Source organism: Colias philodice, chromosome 21 (genome assembly GCF_061535455.1).
Source record: "Colias philodice isolate Cphi_HAF_F1 chromosome 21, ilColPhil1 Martin Lab GWU primary, whole genome shotgun sequence".
Lineage (NCBI taxonomy): Eukaryota > Metazoa > Arthropoda > Insecta > Lepidoptera > Pieridae > Colias > Colias philodice.
This window is the reverse complement of record NC_143106.1, coordinates 1,854,726-1,882,346: the sequence shown is the minus strand read 5'-3', so window position 1 is coordinate 1,882,346 and position 27,621 is coordinate 1,854,726. Positions and strand designations below refer to the sequence as shown.

Here is a 27,621-nt window from a genome sequence, read left to right as displayed (position 1 = left end):
ATACCCTCATCAGCCTTATAAATTCGATCGGTCAAGTCTGAATGTCTTCTCCGATGTTTTATTGCATTCACTCTCATGTCAAATAATATTAGAATGAAAGAGACAGGTTTAATGTTAAAATGCAGATTCTTATGCCGCACTCAGAGGTCAATATATTAATATATTTTAAATATTTTGAGGGTAAACATCACACCAATATGTAAATGAGTCCGATCACAAAAAAATATTACAGGTTATGTTTATTTACGTAAAATAACTAAATTGTGACATTGATTTGTTCGTGATATCTGTACAAAGTACTTCCTAGATAATTAAAAATTTCTGAATGCGGCAGTTAGGAGTCAAAATTATGAAGTAAAACACTATACACGTATACGATTCTAAACGCACAAAATGCAATGATGTTATATGTAGAAAGGTATAGATAGATAGGCTAGAAGCGAGAGCGGCACGTTGAAATGTAGCTAATTAGCCAGAATAGGCTCTCTTTTTCTTGAATCATGACATCTCTCTTTGACGTCGAATCGAATGTGCTTTTGTTAAGATCGAATGTTGTTTTGGTAACCTATCTAAACCTTTTTACTTTGAAAAATTGAAAAAATGTTACAAATGTTACAAAACTTGTGACCTACATCATTAGTACTTTTTATAGAACATTCTAGAACAGTTATTAGTACTTTTTATAGAATATTCTAGAACTTTCTATTTACTCTTTCTCCAAAAGCACAACTTCATCTTCCGAGTCCGTTTCTGACGGTGGAAGATCCTCTTCATCATAATACGGCTTCCGAATAATATCTGGTGATAAATTGTTTAATAATCATTATTTATTTATTTATTTGATTACTCTTTAATAAAACTATACATGGGAAACTTATTGCTAATTTATACAAAACAAAACAAGAAAAGTATAGTTTATTAGGCGGCCTTATCACTAAAATGATCTCTTCCAGGCAACCTGGGAAAAAAGTAACAAGCTTACTGAAATTACGATGGTAGGTAGAAAAAAGGCAACTAACAAAAAAACAAAACAAGATAAATAATAATAATTACAATAGATATACAGATAGATATGTATATAAATAAAGCTACATATAGATATGAGATATATTACTCACATTTAAGCCCATTATTGTATTGAGATAAAGGTACCCTATGTGTAAATGTAGTTTGAAAGAGGATATTCACACACACACACGTATATGCACATTCTTACGAATAGAAGCACGCACGCACACATTTAAGATCATGAATTTAATTTAATTTACTTTTTATTTGAATCTACTTGTTTAATTTGAATTCATCAATTAAACAAATAAATACGAACATCTGAACAAAGAGTTTTTAAGTAAAATTTTATTGAATACAACAAGATCCTATCTCGATGAATGGATTATATATCAGAAAAAATAATCAATTCAAAGCAGTAGTTTTTTTTTTCGAAAATAAATAAAATTCATCACCAACCATAAGCTCCATCATCACACAGCGGTCTCTTATCATCAGCCGGTAATTGTGTGAACAGATATTCCCGTCTCGAGTCTTTTCTTTCGCGGCAGGTGAAACACCAAGCGCCTATCGTCACTACGAACACGCCTAGGATACCTGCGAATTGAAACCTTATTTGTATAGAGGTAAAGTTGAAAATCGAGTAATCGAGTATTTTAATTAATTTACCATTGTATAGAAGAACAAAACATGAAAATATGCAGTAAAGCATCACATAGATCAGTACGATTGGATCATAACAACGCCTCTTACATATAAAGGCACTTATTTATATTAAGTTAAGGTTGATAATTGAATAACTAGATTAGTGAGATTTAGTGGTCAAATTGATATTAATGGAATAACAACGCCATTGCGTTTTATTTATTTGGAGATAAGGTTGAAAATTGAATAGCAACGCTACTTCGTTTTACGCTTTTAGTATGATATTTTTGATGCCTCAGACTATCAAAAATACAGATTTAAATAATAATTTTTCATACCTGCAACCATAACAAACACAAGTCGCGGCATTCCCAGCACTTTATCATCGGGCTCCAGTTTGAACAAAACATTGGGCGTCACGTTCTCGCTGCTGCTTATCTGTATTGGTTAGAGAGAGATCGATATAATATTTATATGAGGATAGATGACCATTTTATTTCATATCAATTATTTAGGGACATATTAGTACATATGTAGATTGTATTAATAAATTTAGGATAAATTAAAATAGATTCCATGCCACAATGATGCCATGATAGACCTTAAAAAGTAAAGGTTTATTTAGTAACTGATAAATTAAAAAAAAAAGTAAAGATAAAATTCAATCATTAGAAAATATACATTAAACACCGTTAAAAAAGAGCGTATTTGGCGAGCACACGTGTCAGAAGTGAAACTTCTTTGGCAAGATTCAATTATCCAAACCAAAATCGTCGCCTTACTCCATTATATGACGGTATTGCCATGACGCGAAATTTTACTCTCAACGCGTCTAAAGAAATTTTTCTTCAAAAATGTTTAAACTATCTTAGCCCTAAAGAAGTTTCAGTTCAGGAATACTTAAACTATCTTACCTTAATATGCCGACTAGTCGGTATATACCCTTCGCTATCTGCCACAATCCTGACCTCATGTCCCATATATGTCACGGGTAATGTGACCACGAATCGACCATTTACATCCGTAGTGTTTGAGGTTAGGGGTCGTTTTGATTCTAGCGGGTATACCGTCAGATCGGTGGGTAGGGGCAGACTGTTGTGGTCTAGAGCTAACCCTGGAAATAAATAAATTGGATTATTTGGATGGACCGCGTCTAATGGAAGGTAAAAATGATGAACGAAAAACTGACAAAGTTAAAATATGCAAATAATGCAACATTGAAAACGTAACAAAATTATAATTGACTTAATAAGTGGTCATAAAAAGGACTTAATTCAAGAACTCGATATTTTTCATTCATGTAATATTTGATAATATAAAAAATTTCGAGTTTGAGTTCGAGTTTTTCCATGCCTCACAGATTACAATTGAATATGCGAAACTTCAACAACACACCGAGTATTTTTAATGGGCTATTTTTTAATATATATCGAAATAATTTACTGCCAGTATCTATATTCAATAAGCATTCCCTCCACAGGACGCTCATTTTCTCAAGTTAGAAATTACTTTCTAGACCTACAAATAACCCTTAACCACTTAAAACTTACCAGTTACATATACTTGGTCCGGATCATTCTGCAACTGTATCGGCTCCAGCTGTCCCGGTATCGGATCAGTGTTAATTCGCTTCATAATAATGTCCTTCTGTTTAACTACTCCTTCCACTACTCGCCATTGTAACATCTAGAAGAAATTATAACCGATATTGTAAAAAGGTTTTTAACGATTTTGTGCAAGGAATTTTTCATATTATCCACGGAAAAATAAAATAAGTCATTCTCTAGCTCTCTAATTATATCCAAACACAAATACATATTACACTTAAAAATCGCTCCGTTGTGAATTAAAAAAGGCAAATATGTTGTCATTTTTATGACATTAATTAAGGACATAATATAATGTCATATTATAGTATACATATAAGCATTTTCAACTAATGACGTATCAAATGATAGATATGTATTTTAAAACGACCACGGCCGTTTAAAAGCCCCGTTCTTTCACTTTCACGCATAAAATATCTCGTACGCTCACACGTGAGTCAGGCAATTACCTGACTTTCGTATTACCATATTTTTGGAGCGTGTACAACGTGTAAATCTGTAACTTAGTATCGATATTTTTTTTTATTGGGAATAGGGATGCGCTTGACCACAATGTTAACTGATGTTAAGCTGAGATGTTGTCGAAGAACGCGCTTCCCTAGAAGGTACCTGTTCACTATTCTACTGTTCATAAATAAATAAAGTAACACCCAAATGTAAAGACGCTATAAAAAAAATTGGTTGTCTGTAAAGTCGGTTTACTGACGACAGTTGAACGTGACAACGTCCGATTGTGCTTCTTTGTCACTCGTTCCGCGCTCTCGCTTGCACTTCAAGCCTTACATGGAACGCCTCAGAGCGAGGTAACGCCGCATGAGTCATGTTTTTTCGTGCGTGCAGCCGGCTCTATCGAATTATAAGACGTTGTCACGTCAAAATAGAAATAATAATAATCACCTGATCATGATACCCATGGCACCGCACGATAACCCGATAGTCCCCCGCCGGCAGCAGCGCGCGGTACAGCGCCATGTTGGCGGACACGCGGTACTGCCGAGATGTGCCCGCTATAGCGAGGCTTGCGCCCCGCATTGCACCGCCTTCTTCGTTCTTTATGTAGCCTGTTATACCTGGAATTAATTTGTGAAAAAGTTAAATAAATAAATATAAAAGGACATTATTACACAAATCGACCTAGTCCCACAGTAAGCTCAATTAAGGCTTGTGTTGTGGGTACTAGGCAACGATAAATATAATATTTTATAAATACACAGATAGCACCCAGACCCAAGAACAAATAATTGAGTTCATCACACAAATATTTGCCCTGACCGGGGATATACCTAGTTGGATCGAAGACAACAGAAATACTGAACTAAGAGAAAACTCGAATATTCAAGAAATTTCAAGCAGGTATGGAGACTGGCAGACGAATATCATAGCTCCGAAAATTTTGTCAATAGTTTGGGAAGAGCAAATCATCATTTAGAACGGCGATTTTCAATATTGAAATAGCACTAATTATCGCCAACCTCCCAAAGGAGAGTAGGAGACGATTAGACTGATTTCACAATTTAGGCGAATTTAAAAATTTCAAACGAAATTTCATAATTTAAACATTAAAATAATTTCTATAGTTTAACTAGCAGTCCGCCCCGGCTTCGCCCGTGGTACATATTTACGTTTTCTCTATGTAAGAACCATCCTCGTACTTCAAGGAATATAATAAAAAAAGAATTAACGAAATCGGTTCAGCCGTTCTCAAGTTATGCGCTTACCAACACATTTTGGGATTCATTTTTATATTATAGATAAATAATTCAGAGTGTTGAATAGCGAGGGCAATCAAATTCTACAAAATAAATCTTTCATTACCTGTGTTAGCCGATTCGATAAACTTCATAATTCCCCTCAAATTATCTCGCCACACCCAAGCGATGTCCTTATTCGACGGCATCTTACAACAACTGAGCCCAACAGAAATCACTGGAGTATTGAATCTTTCGAACAACAAATCTATCAAATTCCCATGAACTACATTATTTCTAGTTTTACATTCATATCGATCTACAAACGCCCTATTATCTCTGTATCTCTGTGCGAATTTCTCGTTTATATTCTTGGAATATTCTGGAAAAGCGACGTCTTCTGTCCCGGAGGAAAGTTCTAGAACTAAATCGAACTTCTCGCTTTGCAGGAGACTGATGAATGCCTTTTCCCTTGTGTAATTCGATAGTGGATTAGGATCCTTCTTAGTTAGGTAATTGTAGACACTGTCACCAAATTCTTCTTCCAATACTTCCACGTCACACTTTTCTGTTCCGTCGAAGGATTTCAGGACTTTCTCGTAAAGGGGATCTAAGTTAGGTATAAAGTGGAATACAGCGTTTTTGAGTAATCGCCTGTGAATTGGCTCCCCAATTTGATATGCGGTGGAGAGATGACGGGCGAAGTTTAAGAGCATTTCTTGACCTAGCGGCTGAGAACCATAGAGGTTACTAATTATTCCGATGTGGAATTTCGCTTCTTCTGGTGCACCAGCCTGAAAATTGTGAGTCACATATTTTAAACGGATCAATGGTTAAATAATATCCAATATTGGTACGATAAATAGTAACTGTCTTAACAGTATTTCGACTAAATTTGTACAACTAAATCTAATCTACCTTTGCGAACAGAAGTAGTTTAGATAACTTCTTATTAAGGTATAATGTATAATACATCTCTAGAAGGACCAAGTATATTACAATACTATTATAATATAGAATATAGATCACATAAAAAGGATAAAAGTCTTACATCATCAGTAATCTTCAACTCATGTAACGTAGCCGTCTTTAAACTATCTCCAGCTCGAAATTCCGCTATATCCGGGAATCTATTCTCCAACTCAGCGAGTGCTGCGTACATCTCAAGCGGCGTGTGGTACTGCGTGTTCACTATGTTCTCTAATACTCTATGAATTGAAAGGTTTGTCTATGGTAACTTGTGGTGAAAGGTTTGTTTATGGTAACTTGCGGTGTTTGGAATGATAATGTTAGAATTTGGAATAGTGTAGGCTAGTTTGTCGACGGATGTGATATTTGAATTTAGAATTGTATGCTTGTTTCGATGGATAGGTTAAATCACCACATTTGCACAGATTAGATGGTATAAGTTTTGTAATGTTAGAGGATGATATTTTTCTATGAAATTTTTAAATAATGAAAACTTTTAGAAGGATATAATACTCCGATAATAGATATAATATTTTTATCACATTTGTGTACCATTGACCCATATGAAAAATATTGAAAGTAAAAGTTTACTGAATATGACATGTATGTCCATTATAGAAGAATTAGCTCATAATATATAGATTCCTATAAAATTGAACTTCTTATTTTCGAGTCTATTCAGTATAACGATTCGTTTTACCTTCGGATATATGTAATATGATTTTGGAATTTGTTTCGAGGAAGTTATTTCAAAATTTGGTCGTCACTACTTTAATCAGTTATAAATTACGTCAAAATACAACTTTCCCTAAGGAAAATGAATCTTTATACTCGATAGAGAAAGAACGATAGCAGGGTTAATAGTTAGTACATGCAAACAGTTAGCGAAAGATAATCACAACACAAATGATTGCAATAAACATTTATTATAAGAAAATAACAGATAAAATATAATATAGAAATAACACAGATCACAACCAATATTAATTACAAAATATTAACACAAATAGCATGCCAATTATGAGATCGATTCAGTCGAAGAGGGACGGAATACGTTTTTAATTTAAAATTTAAAAATACAATAAAAAATATAAATTAAGTAAGAAATTTAGCCTCAACACAGACAATATAATACACGAATACAACATTTAAAGCATAATTATATTAAAAACTGTCTATGGTCTATTTCGCGCCATTTTCATTTGTCAATAACCATGATAACAACCATCATTTTCTATCTATTTATATTTTATTACAAAAAATAATAATATAAAGCATAATATGTAGAATATAAACCCTTCACCATTATTATTAATTAAATATATTTATGAGTTGATTAACCAACACCAAAAAGCGAATAGTAATTGAAGTTTCAGATAGGAATACATATGCCAGATAAAATTGTTAGATTATAATAGTTATTATTAAGTTTAAAAACTGGTTTACTAAAAAGCGCTCATATTAATTATTATTATTAGTATTAACAACTTGATTTTAATGTGAACAACATCAAAAAAGACAAGGACTTCTGAATTTAAATCACCATATTTTGCAAAAGTATCAAAAATATTTTGTTAATAAGACACTAGGGGGTAATTTATAAAATCGTAGAGATCAAGTTATTTGAGCAGTCTACATAGATGACTAAAGTTCTAAATAGAAGGGATATATTATATGAGCTAAATTCATTAGGCTCTATGCATGCAAAATAGAAATATACAAAGAATTAACACAGATCAAAATGAACCTTATAAGGTAGATAATAAGGATGAAAATACTGTTAAACAACCAATCTACTACTTTTAATATATTCTACGCATTTACCATGTTATATTTTGGTCAAATGGCATATGTAATCCCTATATACCCTTCTTAAAATGTATATAGTTTTTAAGACGGGTTACATAGACATCAGCTTAATATAGAATGAATATAGAAGACTTAAGAATATAACCAGGTCCGTAAGTAGAATGCCAATTAATTTTTGTGACTTGAAAATATTTATATTTTTATGTGAATCATTTTGTGAAATATAATTATTAATTTATTAGGACCTGCCTCCGTACTACGATGTCTTAAAGCAGTATTATTAAGTGTGGAAAAATGACAGAGCTATCTATATATATATATAGGTCGCCTAGCGCCATCACTTTCACACACTGGAAACAATACTGCTTAAAGACATCATATTACCCCTTCAAGACGATATTAAAATTGAAATTATACTATTAAGGCAAGATCTATAAATGTTTTAATTACTTAACGTTAATAGTCAATTTTATATTTAAATCATAGAAATCAAACATATAACTAAAACTTGCCTATTATTTTTAAGCTATACAGACCTTTTCTAATTTTTATGATCTGAACAAAACATTCTTTAAAGTCAATTTGCAACAAATCCATATTTCTTATTATTATTTATTAAAATTTAGATTTATATTTTCAAGTCACACACCCGTTCTGCACTCACCGGAAGTCGTACGCGGATGACCAATGTTGCGGGTCGTCTGGCATTAGGGTGAAGTTCACACTGACAGACCCGTTCGCTGGGACCGTCACTTGCTCTGTTATGTTTTCGTATCTGTAGAAAAAATCGGATCTATTTAATCGAAAAATAATTAATATGCACATATTATGCGGGAATAATTTAATTGGAACACAGTTTATATATTTTTTGTACTTTTTGGATAAGTTCTTTTACTCTTTTACTCTCTCACTAAAGAACATTGTTGTACTTATTTTGAAGTGAAAGTTTTTAAGGCGCGTCGAGAATAAAATTTCAAGGTCACGTCATGACAATGCCGTCAAATGCTTTTAATAATTTTAGTTAGTATTTTAGCCAAAGAAGTTTCACTTCTAACACGTGTGTTCGACACACACTCATCTGCATTTTTTCACACTTTTGCAATATTTTTCATTGCTGCTTCGCCTAATGATCGTGATAATAGCGTGATTTTATAAAACACTAGCGGTCCGCCCCGGCTTCGCCCGTGGTACATGTTTACGTTTTCTCTACATAAGAACCATCCTAATACTTCAAGGAATATAATAAAAAAAGAATTATCGAAATTATTCAGCCGTTCTCGAGTTATGCGCTTACCAACACATTTTGCGATTCATTTTTATATATAAGAAGATATAGCCTCCTCTATCCAAACTACCTACCTGTATTTAAAAGAAAAAACAAAGTTTTTTTCAATTCTAATTATTCTTATGAGTACTTGTTGTGATTAGCGCATTCCACAAAACAAACATCATCACCATCATCATCATCAGCCCATATACGTTCCCACTGCTGGGACACGTGCCTCCTATGAGGGTCCTGGGGGTACAGGCTATAATCCACCACGCTGGCCAAGTGCGGGTTGGCGGATGACATATTATGTCATCAAACTTTTGATTCTTCGACATGTCGGTTTCCTTACGATGTTTTCCTTCACCGTTCGATCAGTGGTGTTATAACTAACTCACTCACCCGTCTTTGCTCGCGGTGATGTTATACGTGCCGGGCACCAGCAGCCGCCAATAGTCGCCATCTTTGGCAGACTTCACGTTGTGGTTTATACCGGCCACGCTTATGGTCACGTTGGCCAGTCTGTGACCAATGTGACTGTGGACGAATCCGTGGACTCCGTGGTGCACCTGAAAGTATTTTTAACGGGTTTAAAACACGTTTAAATTAAGATTTTTTAATTTTAGGATGAACAATTATAATGACATAAATAAGATTCAATTCTCCATACATTTACGTCAGTTATAGTATAACTTCGGAAAGATTATGTAACGCACCAAAATTACGTGCATATGCATATCAACTAAATTAAAAGTTTATTTGAAAACATGTAAATTTCTGCCTTGTATGCTTGGTAGACAAGCATTGTATTATTTAAAGGCTTTAAAAAATTTAAAACGTCATTCATTCATTATTTGACAGCCGGTGTAGTCACATATATGTATAAAGAACATTTAGAGATAAATTTTCAAATCGAACCAGTAACAAACAAAACCTTCAGCTTTATAATATTACTAGCGGTCCGCCCCGGCTTCGCCCGTGGTACATATTTCGCAATAAAAGATAGCCTATGTTCTTTCTCAGGGTCTAAAGATTATCTGTGCCAAATTTCATCAAAATCGGTCCGGTAGTTTATGCGTGAAAACCATACATACATAATTACAAACCTTTCCTCTTTATAATATTAGTATAGATAGTATAATAAAGTTAGATATCATGATGATGAAAGTTCTTATTTAAAATATCCTACCATTTAACTTTATTGAAGTATTTAATTTATAAATGTACGATCATTTACGCCATTCTTACCTGTTCAATGAACGCCAAAAGTGCGTCCTTATTATCTTCCCAGTAAGACGGTAAATCGCTTGCAGGCGGGAACTTGTAACAGCCGAGTTCTAAAGTTATTTCCATGTCATTTGTGTGGAGATAATTCCAATCTTGCATACCACCTGATAGAACATACCTGGGGAATATGTGTAGGTTTTAACTGTTAAGTGTATTTTTCTATAAATAAATTATTATTATCTAACAATATTTGAATATGTATGTAGACTTAAGTTTGATCTCAATAAAAGGCTTTATCATTATTAAGTATCAATATTCATACATCTATTGAAAATGGTGACCCATGTTTTGTATGGAAATTTCTCAAAACGATTGGAGTAGGCAAACAACCTAAAGCCTCGTCTACGAACCTGAATATCGACCAGTTAAATACACATTTTTCCACTCCTCCCGTTCTGTTTGACAGTGTCGATAAACAGGCTACCCTTGATTTCCTTTCTTCCTTACCTCTTTCTTCTAAACAACCTTTCAACATTTCACCTTTCACCGAATGCGATGTTAAGAAGAACATATTATCCATATCTTCTAAAGCTGTCGGTTGTGATAACATTAGCCGTGCTATGATCGTTCCTATCCTTGACATCATCCTTCCTACTATCACCAACATCCTTAACCACTCTATTTCTTCCAGCACATTCCCTGAAGTTTGGAAAGATGCAAATGTTATCCCACTCCCAAAGAAGTTGAATGCTAGCTCACTGTCCGATTACCGTCCTATTTCCATTCTCCCTTTCCTCTCTAAAGTTCTTGAAAGACTTATCCATCACCAATTAAGTATCTTCCTAAACTCGAATTCCATACTCAATCCTCTACAATCCGGTTTCCGCCCCGGGCATAGTACGGCTACTGCTTTAGTAAAAATAACTGATGACATCCGGTTAGGTATGGATAATAAGCAGCTCACGTTACTAACTTTGCTTGACTTTAGTAATGCATTTAACTGTATTGACTATGACGTACTTCTGAGTGTGCTGCGTTCTATTAATATTTCTGCTTCGGTGTTAGAGTGGTTCCGTAGCTTTTTGTATGGTCGCCGGCAGAGGATAAAGCTAGATGAATCCATTTCATCCTGGAGTTATCTGACTGCAGGTGTACCACAAGGCGGCGTCCTCTCTCCTCTTCTTTTTTCACTCTTCATTAACTCCATTACGAACAACATCTCATCCCGGTTCCACATGTATGCTGATGATCTTCAGATTTATACGCATTTTCCTCTGTCTGATTTGCCTACAGCCATAAACTCAACTAATACTGATCTCGATTTTATCGTTAGGTGGAGCAAGCTGTACGGCCTTAAAATTAATCCCCACAAAACGCAAACCATTATTATCGGTAGTCCGCAGTTCATGTCTAAAATCGTGTGGGATAATTTACCTTCCATTTACGTTGACAACACTAAGATCCCTTACAGTCCGTCTGTCAAAAATCTCGGTGTCCATATAGACCTTACACTTTCCTGGCATGAACACATGAAAAATGTCAGTAAAAAGTTATTTGCGGCATACCACTCCCTTAAGCGATTACGAAACTTTCTTCCGATTCCGACCAAAATTTTGTTAGCACAATCACTCCTTCTCCCTATCCTCGACTACGCCGATGTCAGTTTCTGTGACCTTACTGAGATACAGCTCGATAAGTTTGAGCGATTTCAGAACTTGTGCATCCGTTTTATCTTCGGGTTGCGTAAGTATGACCATGTCTCTGCTTATCGTCGCAGGCTGAAATGGCTGCCTATCAGATATCGCCGGGATGCTCATGTGCTGCATCTGTTGTATGGAATATTATTCGATCCCAGAACCCCACCCTACTTAAAAAACAACTTTGAGTACGCAAGTAACCACGGATTAAATCTTAGATCCAGTGATACTTATCTCCTTAATGTACCCATACATAAAACTAAATTTTTCAATTCCTCATTTACAGTGAAGGCTATTAGACTATGGAATGACTTACCAATAGCTATACGCAAAGCGAGTTCCATTGATGCTTTCAAAAACTTGCTTTTTAATTACTACATATCTTTAATTAAGTGATGACCTTATATATTTATGTATTTTCTCTCATCTATTAGTACGTATTATACATATTTATTTATTCTTTATCTTTTTATTGCTTCAGTGCTTCAGTATACACCACCTACCTGTATTCGTTGTTTTTGTCATTGCTTTCCTTGGTTGGGTTACCTGGAAGAGATGGCTCTGTAGCCATAAGGTCGCCCATTGTGCAATTTATGTGTATTCTATTTTATGTAATGTCTGTAATTTGGTGTGTACAATAAAGTTCTCATTCATTCATTCATTCATTCATTCATTCATTCATTCATTCATTAAGTATATTTTGAAAAATTAGCGAATACTTTATTTCTAGAAAAATGAAGAGAATATATTAAATTTGCAACTTTATTTGAGAAATTGAAATTTGACCGGTTTACTTTAAGGTATCCTCGTTTATTCTCTTTGGAAATTGTTAACAAGCAACATACTATTTTACTATTTATTTTGTAATATTCTTACCATTCAGCACCATTAACAATTCCTTCGGGGAATCTTTCAAGGCTCGCTCTAGAGCACGGTTGTCCGAGATGCATTTTGTGATGAGTCTATTAAAATATATACACATGTTTTAAGCTATTTCATACATACTCTGTATATATTTAGACTTTTTTCAGTGACATATCATACATTAGTAAATAATTGAAATAGTTTTAAAGTGAAACTTTTATTACATCGTCTCAAACTGTTTGGTCTGTGTAGCGCATGTCGCGTGTATCGCTACTGTAAGTAGGTATACCTACTCGGCAGCCGACCGTCACGCGACATGCGCTACACAAAGCAGTGTTCGGAACCGTTCGAACAGTTTCACTTTTACCGTGGTTTCATAAAACCACACAACATTTTTTAAATAATAATTTAGGAGTGTTTGTTAAATTTCTTTTATTATTTAGTTATTATATAGAATAAAGTTACTTATACATAAAACAAAAAACTTCAAACATTTGTGCAAAAAACCACGAATTTAATATTTTAGTTCGTTTTGTTAACAATATATAAATTCAAAGTAACTCACATCAGAATAAACATGCGCCAAATGAACGAAGACATCATTATCCGGGGTGAGATTCTTGATCCCATCCTGGTTCACCGCATTCCCATCATACGGGTAATTGGCAACTAAAGAACCGCCGTGAAGATTGGCTGATAGTACAAACGGTATGGTTAGGGACCAGTTCATGACGGCTAATGTTTCTGGCTCTGCTATCTTGTTCTCCTGAAATTTGGTAATTATTTGGGATTAGGAATCCGTCAGACCGCCTCCTTGGTACAGAGGTTGACGCATGAGCGTAGAACCGAGGGGTCCTGGGTTCGATTCCCGGTGGAGACGAAGAAAAAAAATGTCTCGGCCTGGCAGGACACAGAAGGCTGATTACCTACTTGTCCCTAAAGAAAAAAAATCGATCGGTGAAACAGATGTAAGTATGCATAATACATCTGCCCCTTACCCCACTTGGGGACACGGGACTTCACTTTTAGGAATTCGTCGAATTTCGATTTTACTAGTGTAACAATAGGAAATAAGACAAGGCTCGCGCCATTAGTCAATACAGACCCAAGCTGGGACAATAAACATAGTTACTCATAAAATTTTAGTGTACTTACTTGAGTCATTCCAAACTGATCGGGGAAGTTTCTGTTCAAATCAACATCGTGACCGTTGTTCCGTCCGTGCGTACTACCGTAGTCCTCTGTAAGCATTATTTATTATTTTTTTCAATATACACTTGTATAAATTAAAAATGTTTTTGGTTAAACGGTACAATATAGCTCGACAGTTTATTTCAGTTCTAGTTTATAAAAAGAAGACATACAGGTTGATGTTTGATTTGTCTCATTGTCTGAATACTTCAATGGAAGCATTCTAAATTCCTTTAAGACTTTTCATACATGGGGTATCCAAGAACTTGGGATGTTAAATATCAGGATAATTTATAGTTTTAATAAGAAAACTTACTAATCCTCGAATGTTCGTATCCATCAGGGTTCATTGATGGCATTATATGAATCCTGGTAGAGTTTAAAATCTTCTGAACCCTGTCATCTTTGTTCACATATTGCTGGCAGAGGTACTTGGCCAATAGGAGTAGCATTTCACGACCTACTACTTCATTACCATGCATATTTGCTACGTACTTGAATTCGGGCTTGCCTGGAAAGTAGCGAATAAGATTAGTTTAAGATTCCATTACTTGAGAATGTAATATTTCTTTTACTAATATACTAAATGCGAAAGCTCTTTCATGTCGCAACGGAGCAATTTTATGGAATGTTTTTATTTTGTGTTTGGAGATAGCTAGGGGACTAGAGAGTGACATAGGCTACTTTTTACATCTCATTCCCATGGAAAGATCTATTATTAATTACAATGAGCATTTTAATCACTCCGAAATTCAGAAATTCCAATAGATGACGCTATTTTAAAAATGTAACATGCAAGTAAGGCCGCATGCAATAGCTAGTAAGTAGTAACATTATAAATATTAAAATAGACCGTCAATATGTATCAAACAAATACTGCTTCTATAAATTCTACAAATCTATTTAGGGCCGATTTTTCAATGCCCAGATAAACAGCTTGATAGACTTTATTCTTCAGTTAACAAAATATTCAATTTTTCAATAGACGAATAGGACTTATCTATCCAATAACTACGTTATTTGAGGAATAAATCTATTTGCCGCTCCAACGGCCAGATAGCGCGCTATTCGACTGTTTGCGTTTGAGTTGACAACTGACGCGTCAAATTTGAGATATTTTCGTATGTCATAACATAGAGCGTAGAATTATTAACAATTAAACCTCTTTCTATATAATTATTATCAATTAAAATCATATTGAAATTGATGTTTTTGATAGTACTGATGACCATGCCATTGAAAATTTGCCGAACGCTGCCTTTAAGTATGTCGTTTCCATCGTAAAATATATAAATTGAAACACAAATTTAACCAAACTCTTTACTCGAATCAAAACAACAATCAACAATCATAGAAAACAAGTGCACTCCTGACGTGAGTCATAATGACGGTTGTTGACAAATTGCAAGATTTGACTCTATCCCGCTCTAACCTGACTAATTTAATATGTTTGTTTCGCCACTCCGAGAGCAGTGCTGCCAATATGGAAATATTTGGTCAGATAGTTATTCATCAAATAAATCACGATTGAAAAATAGGCGAGCCGTAATGAGTTAGATAAATAATTGAATAAATCTATTCGAGGGGTAGTTATTAGACTGTTTATCTCGCGATTGAAAAATCGGCCCTTAATGGATTATTAGGTTAGAATAGGTGCATTAAAAATATTTGTAAAGCTTACCTTGTATCTTTGATTTCGGTAGCATGCAAAAATAGTCACAGATTGAATATGTCTCTCAACATTTACATTAAGATCAGAATAAGTGATAAGTTATTCCATCAGTTAAGTTAATTCTATTAGAGCCAAAGTTTCGCCGGGTTGACCCTAGATAACAAAAAATAGCCTATGCTGCTCAATGCAGATGCAGAGAGAGAGAGAGCAAAAGAAGTTTTAAAATCGATAGAGTAGTTATTGAGACTATTCTTTACATACAAATCTTTCTACATAATATTAGTTTAAATAATTACGCACCGGGTATATGTTTTCCAGGATTTTCCGTCACCTCCAGGACATACAAATCTCTTCCTTCTACAGACTTCCCTATACTTGTCAGCCTGGTTATGTCCGGGTACTTTTCATTGAGATCCTTCAGGAATTGTACCATTTTCTCGTAGTTGTGATGAACGAAGTCTGGCGAAGAGAGACCGTCGATTGTGTGACGCGCCTTTCTTTTAACCTCTGAGGATTTGCCATTTATTTTTTCGAATGCTTTTCGAACGTTATTTTAATTTTAAACTCGTATCAAATACAGTGTACTTACAAGGATAGATATCAGTGTGTAAGAAGTTTTAGGAAAGTTAACTTCAAGTTGTTTTAGTTAAGAGATAAGAAATTTTTATGTTAGTTAACAAGGAAGTGAAAGAAAACTACACATAGTAACTACGTAATTGTGTATATTGATAAAATATTTACATTATTAATACAATGGCAGTTTTTTTACAGTTTTAGAAGTTTCTATATACAATACATAGGAATAAATAGTGCATCTAGTGATAATCAAACACCTGTCCTTGTCTGTCATTGTTTATTTATAAGAACAAGAGAGGGACAACGCTAATTTTGTTAGTTTTTATTATAACTCATTCTTTCTTGCTTCATATATTTTATACATTGACTAGATTTTGTGTGTTTACGATGGTTACAAAATTTTTCTAAAATTTCTAACGTATATGAAACTGTGTTTATTTCTATTTACATAAGGTAGGGTAAAAAAGGACACAAATAAACAGAAAAGGCAAATCAACAGAGGTTACAAGAGGCTTACAGAAAAAAAAAAGGATTTTTGTACGGACAACAAAAAAATACATTACATCTACAGGACAGATAAAAACCAACACCACAAAAGAAAACCAGAAGGAACGATTGGGGTTAACATTTTACACATAGAAATCTATTGTTAAATTATTCCCAAGTATTTCTATTTAATAAAAAATGTAAATAATTAAAAATACTTGGAATTAGTTCAAACAATGTGGTATAGTGATTATTGTCATGAAATAAATGCAATTTTAATGTTACCATCACCAAATCCACGTTTCACTTAAAATAAAGAGCCAATTTTTATGCAAAAAGACACACAACCACAATAATATCAATAATTAATTAACATATAAAATTCGATTTACTTTTATAATTAATTTTAATTACCGTAACAAATCTACAAACATCCATTTTCCTTATCCTATATTATAACAAGATAATATGGATAAGAATTATTTGCCGAATTGTGGCCGAATACATAATCTAATTATTTCTATAGTTTACCAATAATCATTTATATATTTGTATGTCTACCCACACCAAAGCAAGTTATACCATATGTAGTATATCCACATAATAATATTATTTACATATTTATGCGTTATTTGTCTACTTTCTTTGCTGAAATTCTATTATTTATTCTTATATGAGGAAAATTTTGCTATAAACAAATTATTTCGTTAAAAATACTTGCTTTTTCTTAAATTTTTGCTACTATTAATAATCATAGGAAGTACATGTTAATAGTTTTCACTAAAAAATAATAAGTAAATATTAAGTATGCCAATAATATATAGTAGCAATCGTTTTAAATTATATCACAAATTATTACTACCTTAAATTCACATTTTTTAATTGGAAGAATTTATACTTATAGATATTGAGCAATATATATTCAAATATTTTTCATAAAATTAACATATTATTGTTTTCTTTTTTTATCACGCATACTTACATATTTTTTAGGTAAAGCATTATCTTGTATTATAATTAGAGCTTTTTATGTGACAATTCATAATATAATAATTTAACAATAATTAGAAAAATTGGGCCAATTAATTTTATACTTAACAGTTGTGAACGAATGTAGTTAGTAAGCAATGGTTGAAATAATGAACACAAGCCCCAATTCCTTGAAACAGTAAGTGTATTTCCCTTATAAGATATTAAACTATATATTATAGCTAATATAATTATTTGTGTTAGTCACATCCGAGCCCCTTTAACACTTTGAAATACACTTCGATATCAAACGACAGTCGACACTCAACCCAAACACAACAAACATAAAGTTTATATTCGTCTATCACGTTCACTTATAATATTTATCGAACAGCTATGTTAGTATTAGGAAATAGGCAAAGGAAATTTTCCAGCCAAACTACCTTCCACTTCTTTACCATACTACCCTCACATAAAAAAAAACTACCAATCCACATGTTTCTTTTGAAAAGTAGCTCCACCAACATCTTACAACCCTCTTGTTATCAAATTTTTTCGCAAATTTCTAACAATATATCCTCAATTAAACCAGACATCCCACCAGCATTCAACACGATTGTTTGAATGTACCTTCAAAAAATCACACAACGAAAATTAGCCCACATTAAAGAGCAATCATATGATTTTTCCTTCACCGATCAACATATTTTTCACAAATTTCCATCTACCCTCAAAATTACATTTCAAAATTAGCCCTCTCAAAATATCTTTTCAACAACCGCCTCCCACTAAACTTCTATGACCAGTATTAAAGAACCTATTTTTCACTCATTTTTACGAAATTTTCCATCTACCCTCACAAAGTCTACCCCACTACGCCTGTACAATCAGCACGAACAGCAGGTGCAGCAGCAGCCAGCAGTGTGTGAGTGTGACCGCCGCGTTGTCATGGTAACGGAGCGACTTACCGTCGGTCAGCGTGCGCGGGTGTCGGTGTACCGTCAGGTTCAGGGGTGTCGGTGTGTCGGTCACTTTTATAGTGATGGGTGGGGGGGTGGAGTACCTGGAATATAAATAGGTTATATTTAATAAAAATAAGTCTAGTACTAAAGTATAAATAAGCAAATTAGAAATAAATAAATTATACTATTTTTTTCAAATCCAATGTGGTTCCGAACATGTTAAAGGTAAAGATAAAGAAACAATACATTGAAAAAAAAAATTAGTTCAGTTCGAGAAAAAGAAAGATAGAAACAACAACAAAACATTCAACAAAATTGATCTGAATGAGATTGTCTCCACAGTTAATTTTTTATTAAAAAAAATTACACTGCCACGTACTGATCTATATAGGCAGATATTAAATTACTTATTCAGTGCCGAGTGCGTAAAATTAGAAACAATACTTGAACATATAACGGTAATTAACAGTAAATACTTACCCAGCAGCAATTGTTGTGATATTATATTCTCCTGGCATTAATAATCGCCAGTACGCTCCATATTTGGTAGTTCTTACGGTATGACTGATCCCATCCACTTTTATTTGTGCATTCTGAAAGTAAATTTTAACATGATAATTTACTTTATATAGTTTATACATTGAGTGTGTTGAATAATAAAGTTACAACTAAAGAGCGCTTAGTTGCTTATCATAAAATCCCTCAATCTATATTAATATTAAAAAGAGGAAACGTTTGTAATTATGCATGTATGTATGGTTTTCACGCATAAACTACTGAACCGATTTTGATGAAATTTGGCACAGACAATCTTTAGACCCTGAGAAAGAACATAGGCTACCTTTTATTGCGAAATATGTACCACGGGCGAAGCCGGGGCGGACCGCTAGTATATGAATAATGTTGAATTATCTTGAAAACACATGAGCATATTTTACCATTGAGGAAGATATACAAATCATCATATCTACCAACACTTCGAACTAATTTTCGACCTTAACATCATGATAATAAAGCACACTTTACCTTAACAGGGTTCCCGCTTTCATCCAGCACAAAGCCCCTGACTCCCATGTGGGTTTGCTCCATGAATGCTAGCAGAGGTTCTCTATTAACCCTCCAGAACCTTGGCAGTTCCTTCGCAAAGGGATACTTGCAGCAGCTCAGTTCGAAGGTCACTTCGAAACAATTTGAATGGAGGTAGTTGAAGTCTTGCATGCCGCCTGGAAATTTGCATATTATAGTTTAAATAGAATTGTGCTTTTTGACACAGAATCATTATTTATATTTTATGATTTACTATGAAAGGCTTATAATTTTATAATTTTTATTAATTTCGGTATTATTAGCTATGAGTTAAGGATTAAAATAAGTACATATGTGATTATGAAAATAGGCAACAAATAATGGATATGTGTTTTCATAACACGTATCTTTTAATTTGCAAACATTATATTTTATCAAGTTTACGTCGATAGCCATGTCCATGATAGTTATATTTTTTTATCCAAAAAACATTTTTTTCACTTTTTTTCTACAAAAAACTTACCCTTAACAGAGTACCAATAAGCGCCATTAGTCAGACCATTATTAAAATGTTCCGGCTTGCACGCACTACCCCCTTTCATATCTTCATGTCTAGATGCGTATACGCTCGCCAAGTGTTTGAATATGACGTCATCGGGCGCACGATTCTCGACGCAACAGTCTTGGTCGAAACTGAAAAAAATAAAAGTTATTGTTATATAAATAAGTTTGAAAATAGAAAATGAATTGATGCAAAAATTGAAAGCCGATTAGTTGCAGTCATTGTAAAGTTATTAGTATAACAATTTTTTGGGTTTATTCTAGCAAGTCAAAGGTATGAAAGTAATGTATAAAAATACGTGATTTAATCCTACAAGCCAGTTGCATAATAATAATCGAAATGAATCATATCTTGTTTCTCTGTTTAAATTTGTATTATAATGGTTGTGTTTAAAAAACAGTGATAAACAACTTGAAACCTCTACAACCACTTTATATAAAAAATCTTCAATAGCTTCTTGTTCTTGCTTGCGTTTTCGTAACTAATTCAACAATTGTCAATATTAATGAAATAATTCAGTTCATTCATAAGAAAAACACAACACTTAAAATCTTATTACCATACCTAGAATCATATGGATAGCTGGCCACCACAGCACCACCATGTAAATTAGCCGACAGCGTGAACTGTTTCTCCATGAGCCACCGCATCATGGCCGCAGTCTCCGGCTGTCTCCCCCAGAACAGGTACTCCTCATCGTTCGATTTGTTCTTATCGTACTGGTCTGGGAAGTCGCGGTTCAGGTCTATACCGTTCGCGTTGTTCCTGCCTTTGTAATCGTTGGGAGATTCGCAGGAACCTTCCTGAAAGTGGGGTTTTTTGGATAAGTAAAATAGAACAATACTTTCTACTTATAAAAAAGAGCGTTTGTGCCGAGCACACGTGTCAGAAGTGAAACTTCTTTGTTAAGTTTGTAAGATACCAAGAACGTCGCCTTACTTCATGATGTGACAGTACATATTGCCATACCTTAAAAAAATAGAACATCAAAAAATTATAACAATTAAGATTATAGTAGCCATTCCATGCTTATGCAAAAGTCTGACAAACTGAAATATTTGTTTAGAATCTGGTTTTGCAGACATTATACTAAAAAAATACGTCATATTTACGTGTACATTTTTAGGTATAGAAATAACACAATGAACTTGTACTAGTAAACAATACAATTTTCATGGCTAGATCTATGTGATAAGACCCATTGTTTTTCAATATTTAGCGAGTTCATTTAACTTTACAGTAATTATAATGAAGCATGTAGTAGAATTGTTAACAAAAATAAAGAAATATACCACACTAGAGTCTAGAGTACCCTATACCTAATTAGTTTTATTACATTTTCTACTAGCATTCTATCTTTAGTCAGACCACTTCCTTCGCGGTTAACAAATTGGTTGAATGTATACAGAATATCAATGAGTGAAATGAAATCAAGTGTAAATATGCAAATAATAAAAGACTCATGTAAGTACGTCAGTTTTAACTCGAGAGCGGGTGAACCAATTTTCCGCTTGGATAAGGGTGCACTCACACACATCAGTCACCGTCACGGCACGTCACCGGACAGGATTAAAAAAAAATATGTATCAATAGTTCTAGTATGACTCTATTCCCACACGACAGTCGCCGGCACGAAATCTATCAGTGACGTCCCCGGTCAGGCACGTCAAATAATCTTTCCATACATGTATCATACTTTTATCCCCACTCACCCGGTGCCGTCACGTCTCAGTTCAGTCAGCGTCGTGCTACCGTCAATTGCTACATGTTCTCTAGCGTGACGCACGTCTAATCACTCACTAACCTGATGTATGTGTTCAATGATTCAGTCAAACCGGCGACGTGACTGACGGACAACATGACGGTGACTGGTGTTTGTGGATACGTACACAAACCGTCACCGATCAGTCATCGGTGACTTGACGGTGACTGATGTGTGTGAGTGCACCCTAAGGAAAATAAATCTATACATTTTTGTAAAATAACAAAAATATTGACCCGGGGAGATCAAGCGAGCGAGAAGCTAGTGATTACATACTTATAAATATACTAGCGGTCCGCCCCAGCTTCGCCCGTGGTACCTACATGTTTAAACTATCCTATCTCTCAAGTTGGATCGAACTGCACATGGTGTGCGAATTTTATTATAATCGGTTAAGTGGTTTAGGAGTCCATTGAGCACAAACATTGTGACACGAGATTTATATATATTAAGATTTTTTCTATTATTTCACTAAAGCAAAGGTACGTAACATAGACAAGTCACAATTTAAGGAAACAAATGAACAAAAATTATGCTACATTATCTATTATATAAACAAATAAAATGACTTGGGGAGTTACCTACAATCTTTGATAATCCCTGATCTTGTTTACACATTTTTGTTACATACACATAATTAATTTCTTACGTCATAGTATCTTAAATATCATATGACTGAGATTTGCAACTATAAACAAATGTATGAGTCATTACAAAAACAATTTTTGTAGTTAATATTTGCAAGTCAATACAGTTACAAATATGTAATGTTTGAATTTGTTTGAACTATAATAATCTGCAATATGTTTTAAGATTTGTTTTGTGTGTTTGGAAGTTATTTTTTTTATAAATTTGAAATGAAACCTGATCTAATTCTTAAATAAAGTTAGTTAACATTTTATTTGTAGAAAGGACCAACTCAAAAAAACAAACGGTAGAAAACTCATATAGACACAAATAAATAATTTATTTTTAGAATTGCAAAACTTTCTTTTTATTTGAATTAATTAACTTCCTGTTCTCATGTCATGAGAGACCATTTTATATTTGTCCTCATTTTATTATTGAAATGAGCTCAATTTTGTTTTTCTTTTATAAGTTTAATATAATTATATATTATAAACAGTAGCGGTCCGCCCCGGCTTCGCCCGTGGTACCTACATGTTTAAACTATCCTATCTCTCATGTTGGATCGAACTGCACATGGTGTGCGAATTTTATTATAATCGGTTAAGTGGTCTAAGAGTCCATTGAGGACAAACATTGTGACACGAGATTTATATATATTAAGATGTTCATATTTACTAGTATATGTATAATAATTATTATTTCTATCAAAATAAACATAAATAACAAAACTATATTTATTAAAGGCCAGTAGTCAAAGGTCCTTGATAAGAAATTGCAGGCAAGTGACCTCTTGTTGATATTTGCAGTGTTTACATATTGTTCATACCTACATTTTCATACATTAAAATCTAGCTAACACTCTATGTAATTTTCCTACATATAATTAAACTAGATTTCCGCCCGCGGCTTCGCCCGCGTTTGCAAAGGAAAACCCGCATAGTTCCCGTCCCCGTGGGATTTCCGGGATAAAAACTATCCTATGTGTTAATCCAAGTTACCCTCTATATGTGTGCTAAATTTAATTGTAATCGGTTCAGTAGTTTTTACGTGAAAGAGTAACAAACATCCATACATCCTTACAAACTTTCGCCTTTATAATATATATTACATAAAGGTTTGCAATAAAAATAAACTGTAAATCATAAAAAAGGTTGGTTCAACTGCATATTTTTGGGTTCTAAATAGAGAATCTAAAACACCTTTATTTTCTGTAATTCAAAAGTTTATTTTTAGAATGCATATGACATGAAAAGGATAGAAAAAATATAACAATGAAAATGCAGGAAATTCATTAGATATATATATAGTTAATCAATATTTTTATCTAAGGTGTCAGTATCTATACAGGGTGTACCAAAAAGTAGTGATGAACGGAAGCTGAGAGGTAGAGGACCTAGAGGGCTATCCGAATCACCCCCATGTATGTAATGCAATTTTTCGTATTTTCGGAGTTATGACGTTTTTTTCAATTTTTCACCTATCGCCGAGTACGATGATATTTTCACTCATGCTGACGTCAATGATTGCGGAAGATGCTTGATTTTTTTTGTGTGCTAAGCTGAAAGATAGGCCAATTCAGTATGGTAACATTTACTATCGCTAGATCTTTGAATGGAATAAAAAAAAGAATTAAATGGCAAGAAAGATAAAATTACCCAGTATGTTCACCACTTCAAGGGCCCGTAAAAAAATAAAATCACATAAAAAAAGTTTTCCGTTTGACTTTTAAAAACTTGCTCTATCTATCAGATAGCTACCCTGAAAATTTCATTTACTTATTCAGAAGGCTTCAATAGAAAAATTTAAATCTAAATGTGGTAAGTGCAAAAATTGAATTAACATGATGATCATTAAAACCAATAAATAGGTGTTTAATTACCAGAAATTTTTAAAATAACCCCGCTGTTGCTCAATGCAAGTGCGACATCACCGTAAAAAGTTGTATTTTAAATGTCTGAATGCCCTTTTATCATTTTTAATGGTTTCTTCTGCTACTATGAATTTCCGGGTTATTTCGTCCAAATTGTGGCATTCTCTCAAGTAGCCGAGGTCTTTTTAGTATTCCCATTGAAACAAATCAATGGGGTTTAGGTCGAGGGACCGTAGAGGCCAGGCTTTAAGGCAGGCGTCACCGGCGCATGCGCAGGCTGCAACGACCAATCCATCTTTCAGGGTATCTTTGCCCTTTAGCCTGGCCTGCACGGTCTCCGGACATAAACCCTATTGATTTTTTTCCGTGGGGATACTACAAAGACGAGAGACTGCCACAATTTGGACGAAATAACCCGGAAATTCATAGTAGCAGAAGAAACCATTAAAAATGAAAAAAGGGCATTGAGACATTTAAAAGACAACTTTTTACGGTGATGTCGCACTTGCATTGAGCAACAGCGGGGTTATTTTAAAAATTTCTGGTAAATAAACACCTATTTATTGGTTTTAATGATCATCATGTTAATTCAATTTTTGCACTTACCACATTTAGATTTAAATTTTTCGATTGAAGCCTTCTGAATAATAAAATGAAATTTTCAGGGTAGCTATCTGATAGATAGAGCAAGTTTTTTAAAAGTCAAACGGAAAACTTTTTTATGTGATTTTATTTTTTTACGGGCCCTTGAAGTGGTGAACATACTGGATAATTTTATCTTTCTTGTCATTTAATTCTTTTTTTTATTCCATTCAAAGATCTAACGATAGTAAATGTTACCATACTGAATTGGCCTATCTTTCAGCTTAGCACACAAAAAAAATCAAGCATCTTCCGCAATCATTGACGTCAGCATGAGTGAAAATATCATCGTACTCGGCGATAGGTGAAAAATTGAAAAAAACGTCATAACTCCGAAAATACGAAAAATCGCATAACATACATGGGGGTGATTCGGATAGCCCTCTAGGTCCTCTACCTCTCAGCTTCCGTTCATCACTACTTCTTGGTACACCCTGTATAAAAAAGGTATTTCATTTCTGAAGATACTGATAACCTACTTATTGGCTTAACTATATAGATTAAAAAAGATTTAAAAACCATTAACTTTCTTATATCATAAATTAAAAAAAAATACTTACTAAAATGAAGTGAGATTCTATTTGAAATATAAACTATATTTTGTTGGATAAAATTTAGAATATGGACCGTCGAGTTGGATATCGGCGATTTTATAGCGATAAGATAAGACTCTGAGAAGTAATTTTACGAAGTTTCAACTTGTAATAGAAGAAAATAATTGTGTTTTATTATATTTCCTCTAAAATATAAACATAGTAACAACGCACAAAGTTACATTAAGTATTTTAGTAAAGATAATGACATTACACAAAACACTAGTTTACATAATTATAGCCACATCAGCAATGTAGCTGCTCGGCTATTAATTAATAATTCAGTTCAATTACATTTCATTCTAATTCAATTTAAGTTAGTAATTCTAACAATAACAATTATGGGTAATGTAACACACATAAATCCATTACACAAAAGATGAACAGTCACATAACCAAATCTGTCAACCCCGACTCCACGTGGTCCTTCCGCTGTTACCCCTAGAGTGTATCTAAGGGGCGCGCGGGACGTGGCTACTCGCAGTCCACTCGCAAAAAAATAGAACACGCTTCTATTCACTTTACTACACAGCCTACTAAACACTTGCACTAAACAGTCGCTGTCCACACATAGTCACACTAATCACCTGCACTCGCACTAATCAAAGTGTGAACCAGCCATAAGTGCAGGCACCGTACGAGCCGAAGCGGCTGAGGCTGGTCGCCGAAGGCGACCAAACAGCCGAAGCTGCGTAGGCGAGTTAGGTACCTGTACTTAGCTACGCAAGGGTGATAGGGCTGCACTTCCCGCAGCACTGGAGCAGAAGCAGAAGCAATATAGTGAAACTGGAGGGAGTTTGGGAGTGGAGGGAAGGGAAAGGTTTATCCTACCATCCATTATTTGTAACTTTAGGCCCAATTATAACCTCAAACTTTGACCTTGAATATCTCAGGAACTACTGGTCTGCGCCGGTGGGGGGTGGTACCTAGGAGTTCCTAGGAGAAGGAAATCTTTGAGCTTCTTATTTTAAAAGAAAGGATTGATACATTTTTAATACTATGGATTCTTCTATCATATTACTTTAAAGAAGCCAATTGATCATATTTTATAAGCTATCTTACCTTGCTAGCTTCAAATCCATCTGGGTTCAGTGTCGGCATCAAATGAATATCCGTACTGTTAACAAGTTTCGTTATTCTATCATCTTTGCCGTAATTGAGCAACAAGTACTGAGCCAAGTAAATAACCAGCTCTCGACCCACAGATTCGTCTCCATGCATATTCGCGACATACTTGAACGAGGGCCGCTCTGGATGAATCTTGTGTATACCCTCACTAATCTGTATAACTAGAAGTCGGCGTCCTTCAACAGACTTTCCAATCGAGTAAACTTTTACTAATTCCGGATATGCGGTTTCTAACTTATCAAACAGCTTTACCATTTCTTCGTATTTCGTGTATTTAGGATTCGCTAAGAACGGCTCATCCTCATCCTCTATAGATCTAGGCACACATTCACTTATGAGAAAAGTAAATAATAAAAACATGAACTTGTGTTTCGCACCCATTTTGTGAGTTTATACAACGGAATGTTTGACTGCAAACGAAAATTACACAAGTTACAAGAGATAAACACTTGACTCTCTTATCCAGGCGCACATTGTACACGAATGCACAACAGAATTATTGTGTTCCGTAATAAAGCAATGAAAGTTTATTCACGCCCGTCGCGATTCGGACTCACAGCTGACGTGACATTGAATATGACGTGACGTCAGGTTGACTAATAGGTAGATGACATTTTGATTAACGGTACGAGATTGCCATTGTAAAAAATAATTCAAATTGTGTGTTTGGTTTTATTTATTTTTTGGTTGCGTTGTTTATCGTTTCTGTAGAAATCTTAGAGCATTTAACAAATCTTAGAGCATTTAGACAATAACAGTTTATAGACGAAA

General features: G+C 34.1%; 1 protein-coding gene across 4 annotated transcripts; it reads right to left on the bottom strand.

The window, feature by feature from the left end:
- Positions 1–563: 563 nt before the first annotated feature.
- Positions 564–27,430, bottom strand: LOC149478682 (carboxypeptidase D-like). Of its 4 annotated transcripts, none has more exons than XM_089708634.1 (23): positions 26,785–27,430; positions 20,790–21,028; positions 20,187–20,356; positions 19,664–19,860; positions 19,118–19,230; positions 18,644–18,738; positions 15,945–16,151; positions 14,289–14,483; positions 13,937–14,022; positions 13,347–13,547; positions 12,794–12,879; positions 10,242–10,398; positions 9,396–9,562; positions 8,391–8,501; positions 6,000–6,156; positions 5,076–5,742; positions 4,158–4,330; positions 3,204–3,339; positions 2,568–2,767; positions 1,992–2,091; positions 1,468–1,605; positions 689–798; positions 564–654 (listed from the first exon to the last, which is right to left on the bottom strand). In XM_089708634.1, the coding sequence occupies exons 1-22, from the start codon at positions 27,229–27,231 to the stop codon at positions 707–709; spliced, it is 4,134 nt and encodes a 1,377-aa protein (XP_089564760.1). In that variant the 5' UTR covers positions 27,232–27,430; the 3' UTR covers positions 564–654; positions 689–706. The 4 variants fall into 4 exon arrangements, with proteins under 4 accessions (XP_089564760.1, XP_089564758.1, XP_089564761.1 ...); XM_089708632.1 differs by having other exon boundaries at positions 564–676; positions 711–798; XM_089708635.1 differs by having other exon boundaries at positions 564–676; positions 711–798; positions 15,945–16,103.
- Positions 27,431–27,621: the final 191 nt, after the last annotated feature.

Bases quoted from the DNA above. Each gene is read 5' to 3' on its own strand.
- LOC149478682 (XM_089708632.1), bottom strand. From the start codon at position 27,231: ATGGGTGCGAAACACAAGTTCATGTTTTTATTATTTACTTTTCTCATA. The intron at 10,399-12,793 runs GTAAGAATATTA...CATATTCCCCAG, and splicing joins ATTGTTAATGGTGCTGAATG to GTATGTTCTATCAGGTGGTA. The intron at 2,092-2,567 runs GTAAGATAGTTT...TAACCAATACAG, and splicing joins CGACTAGTCGGCATATTAAG to ATAAGCAGCAGCGAGAACGT.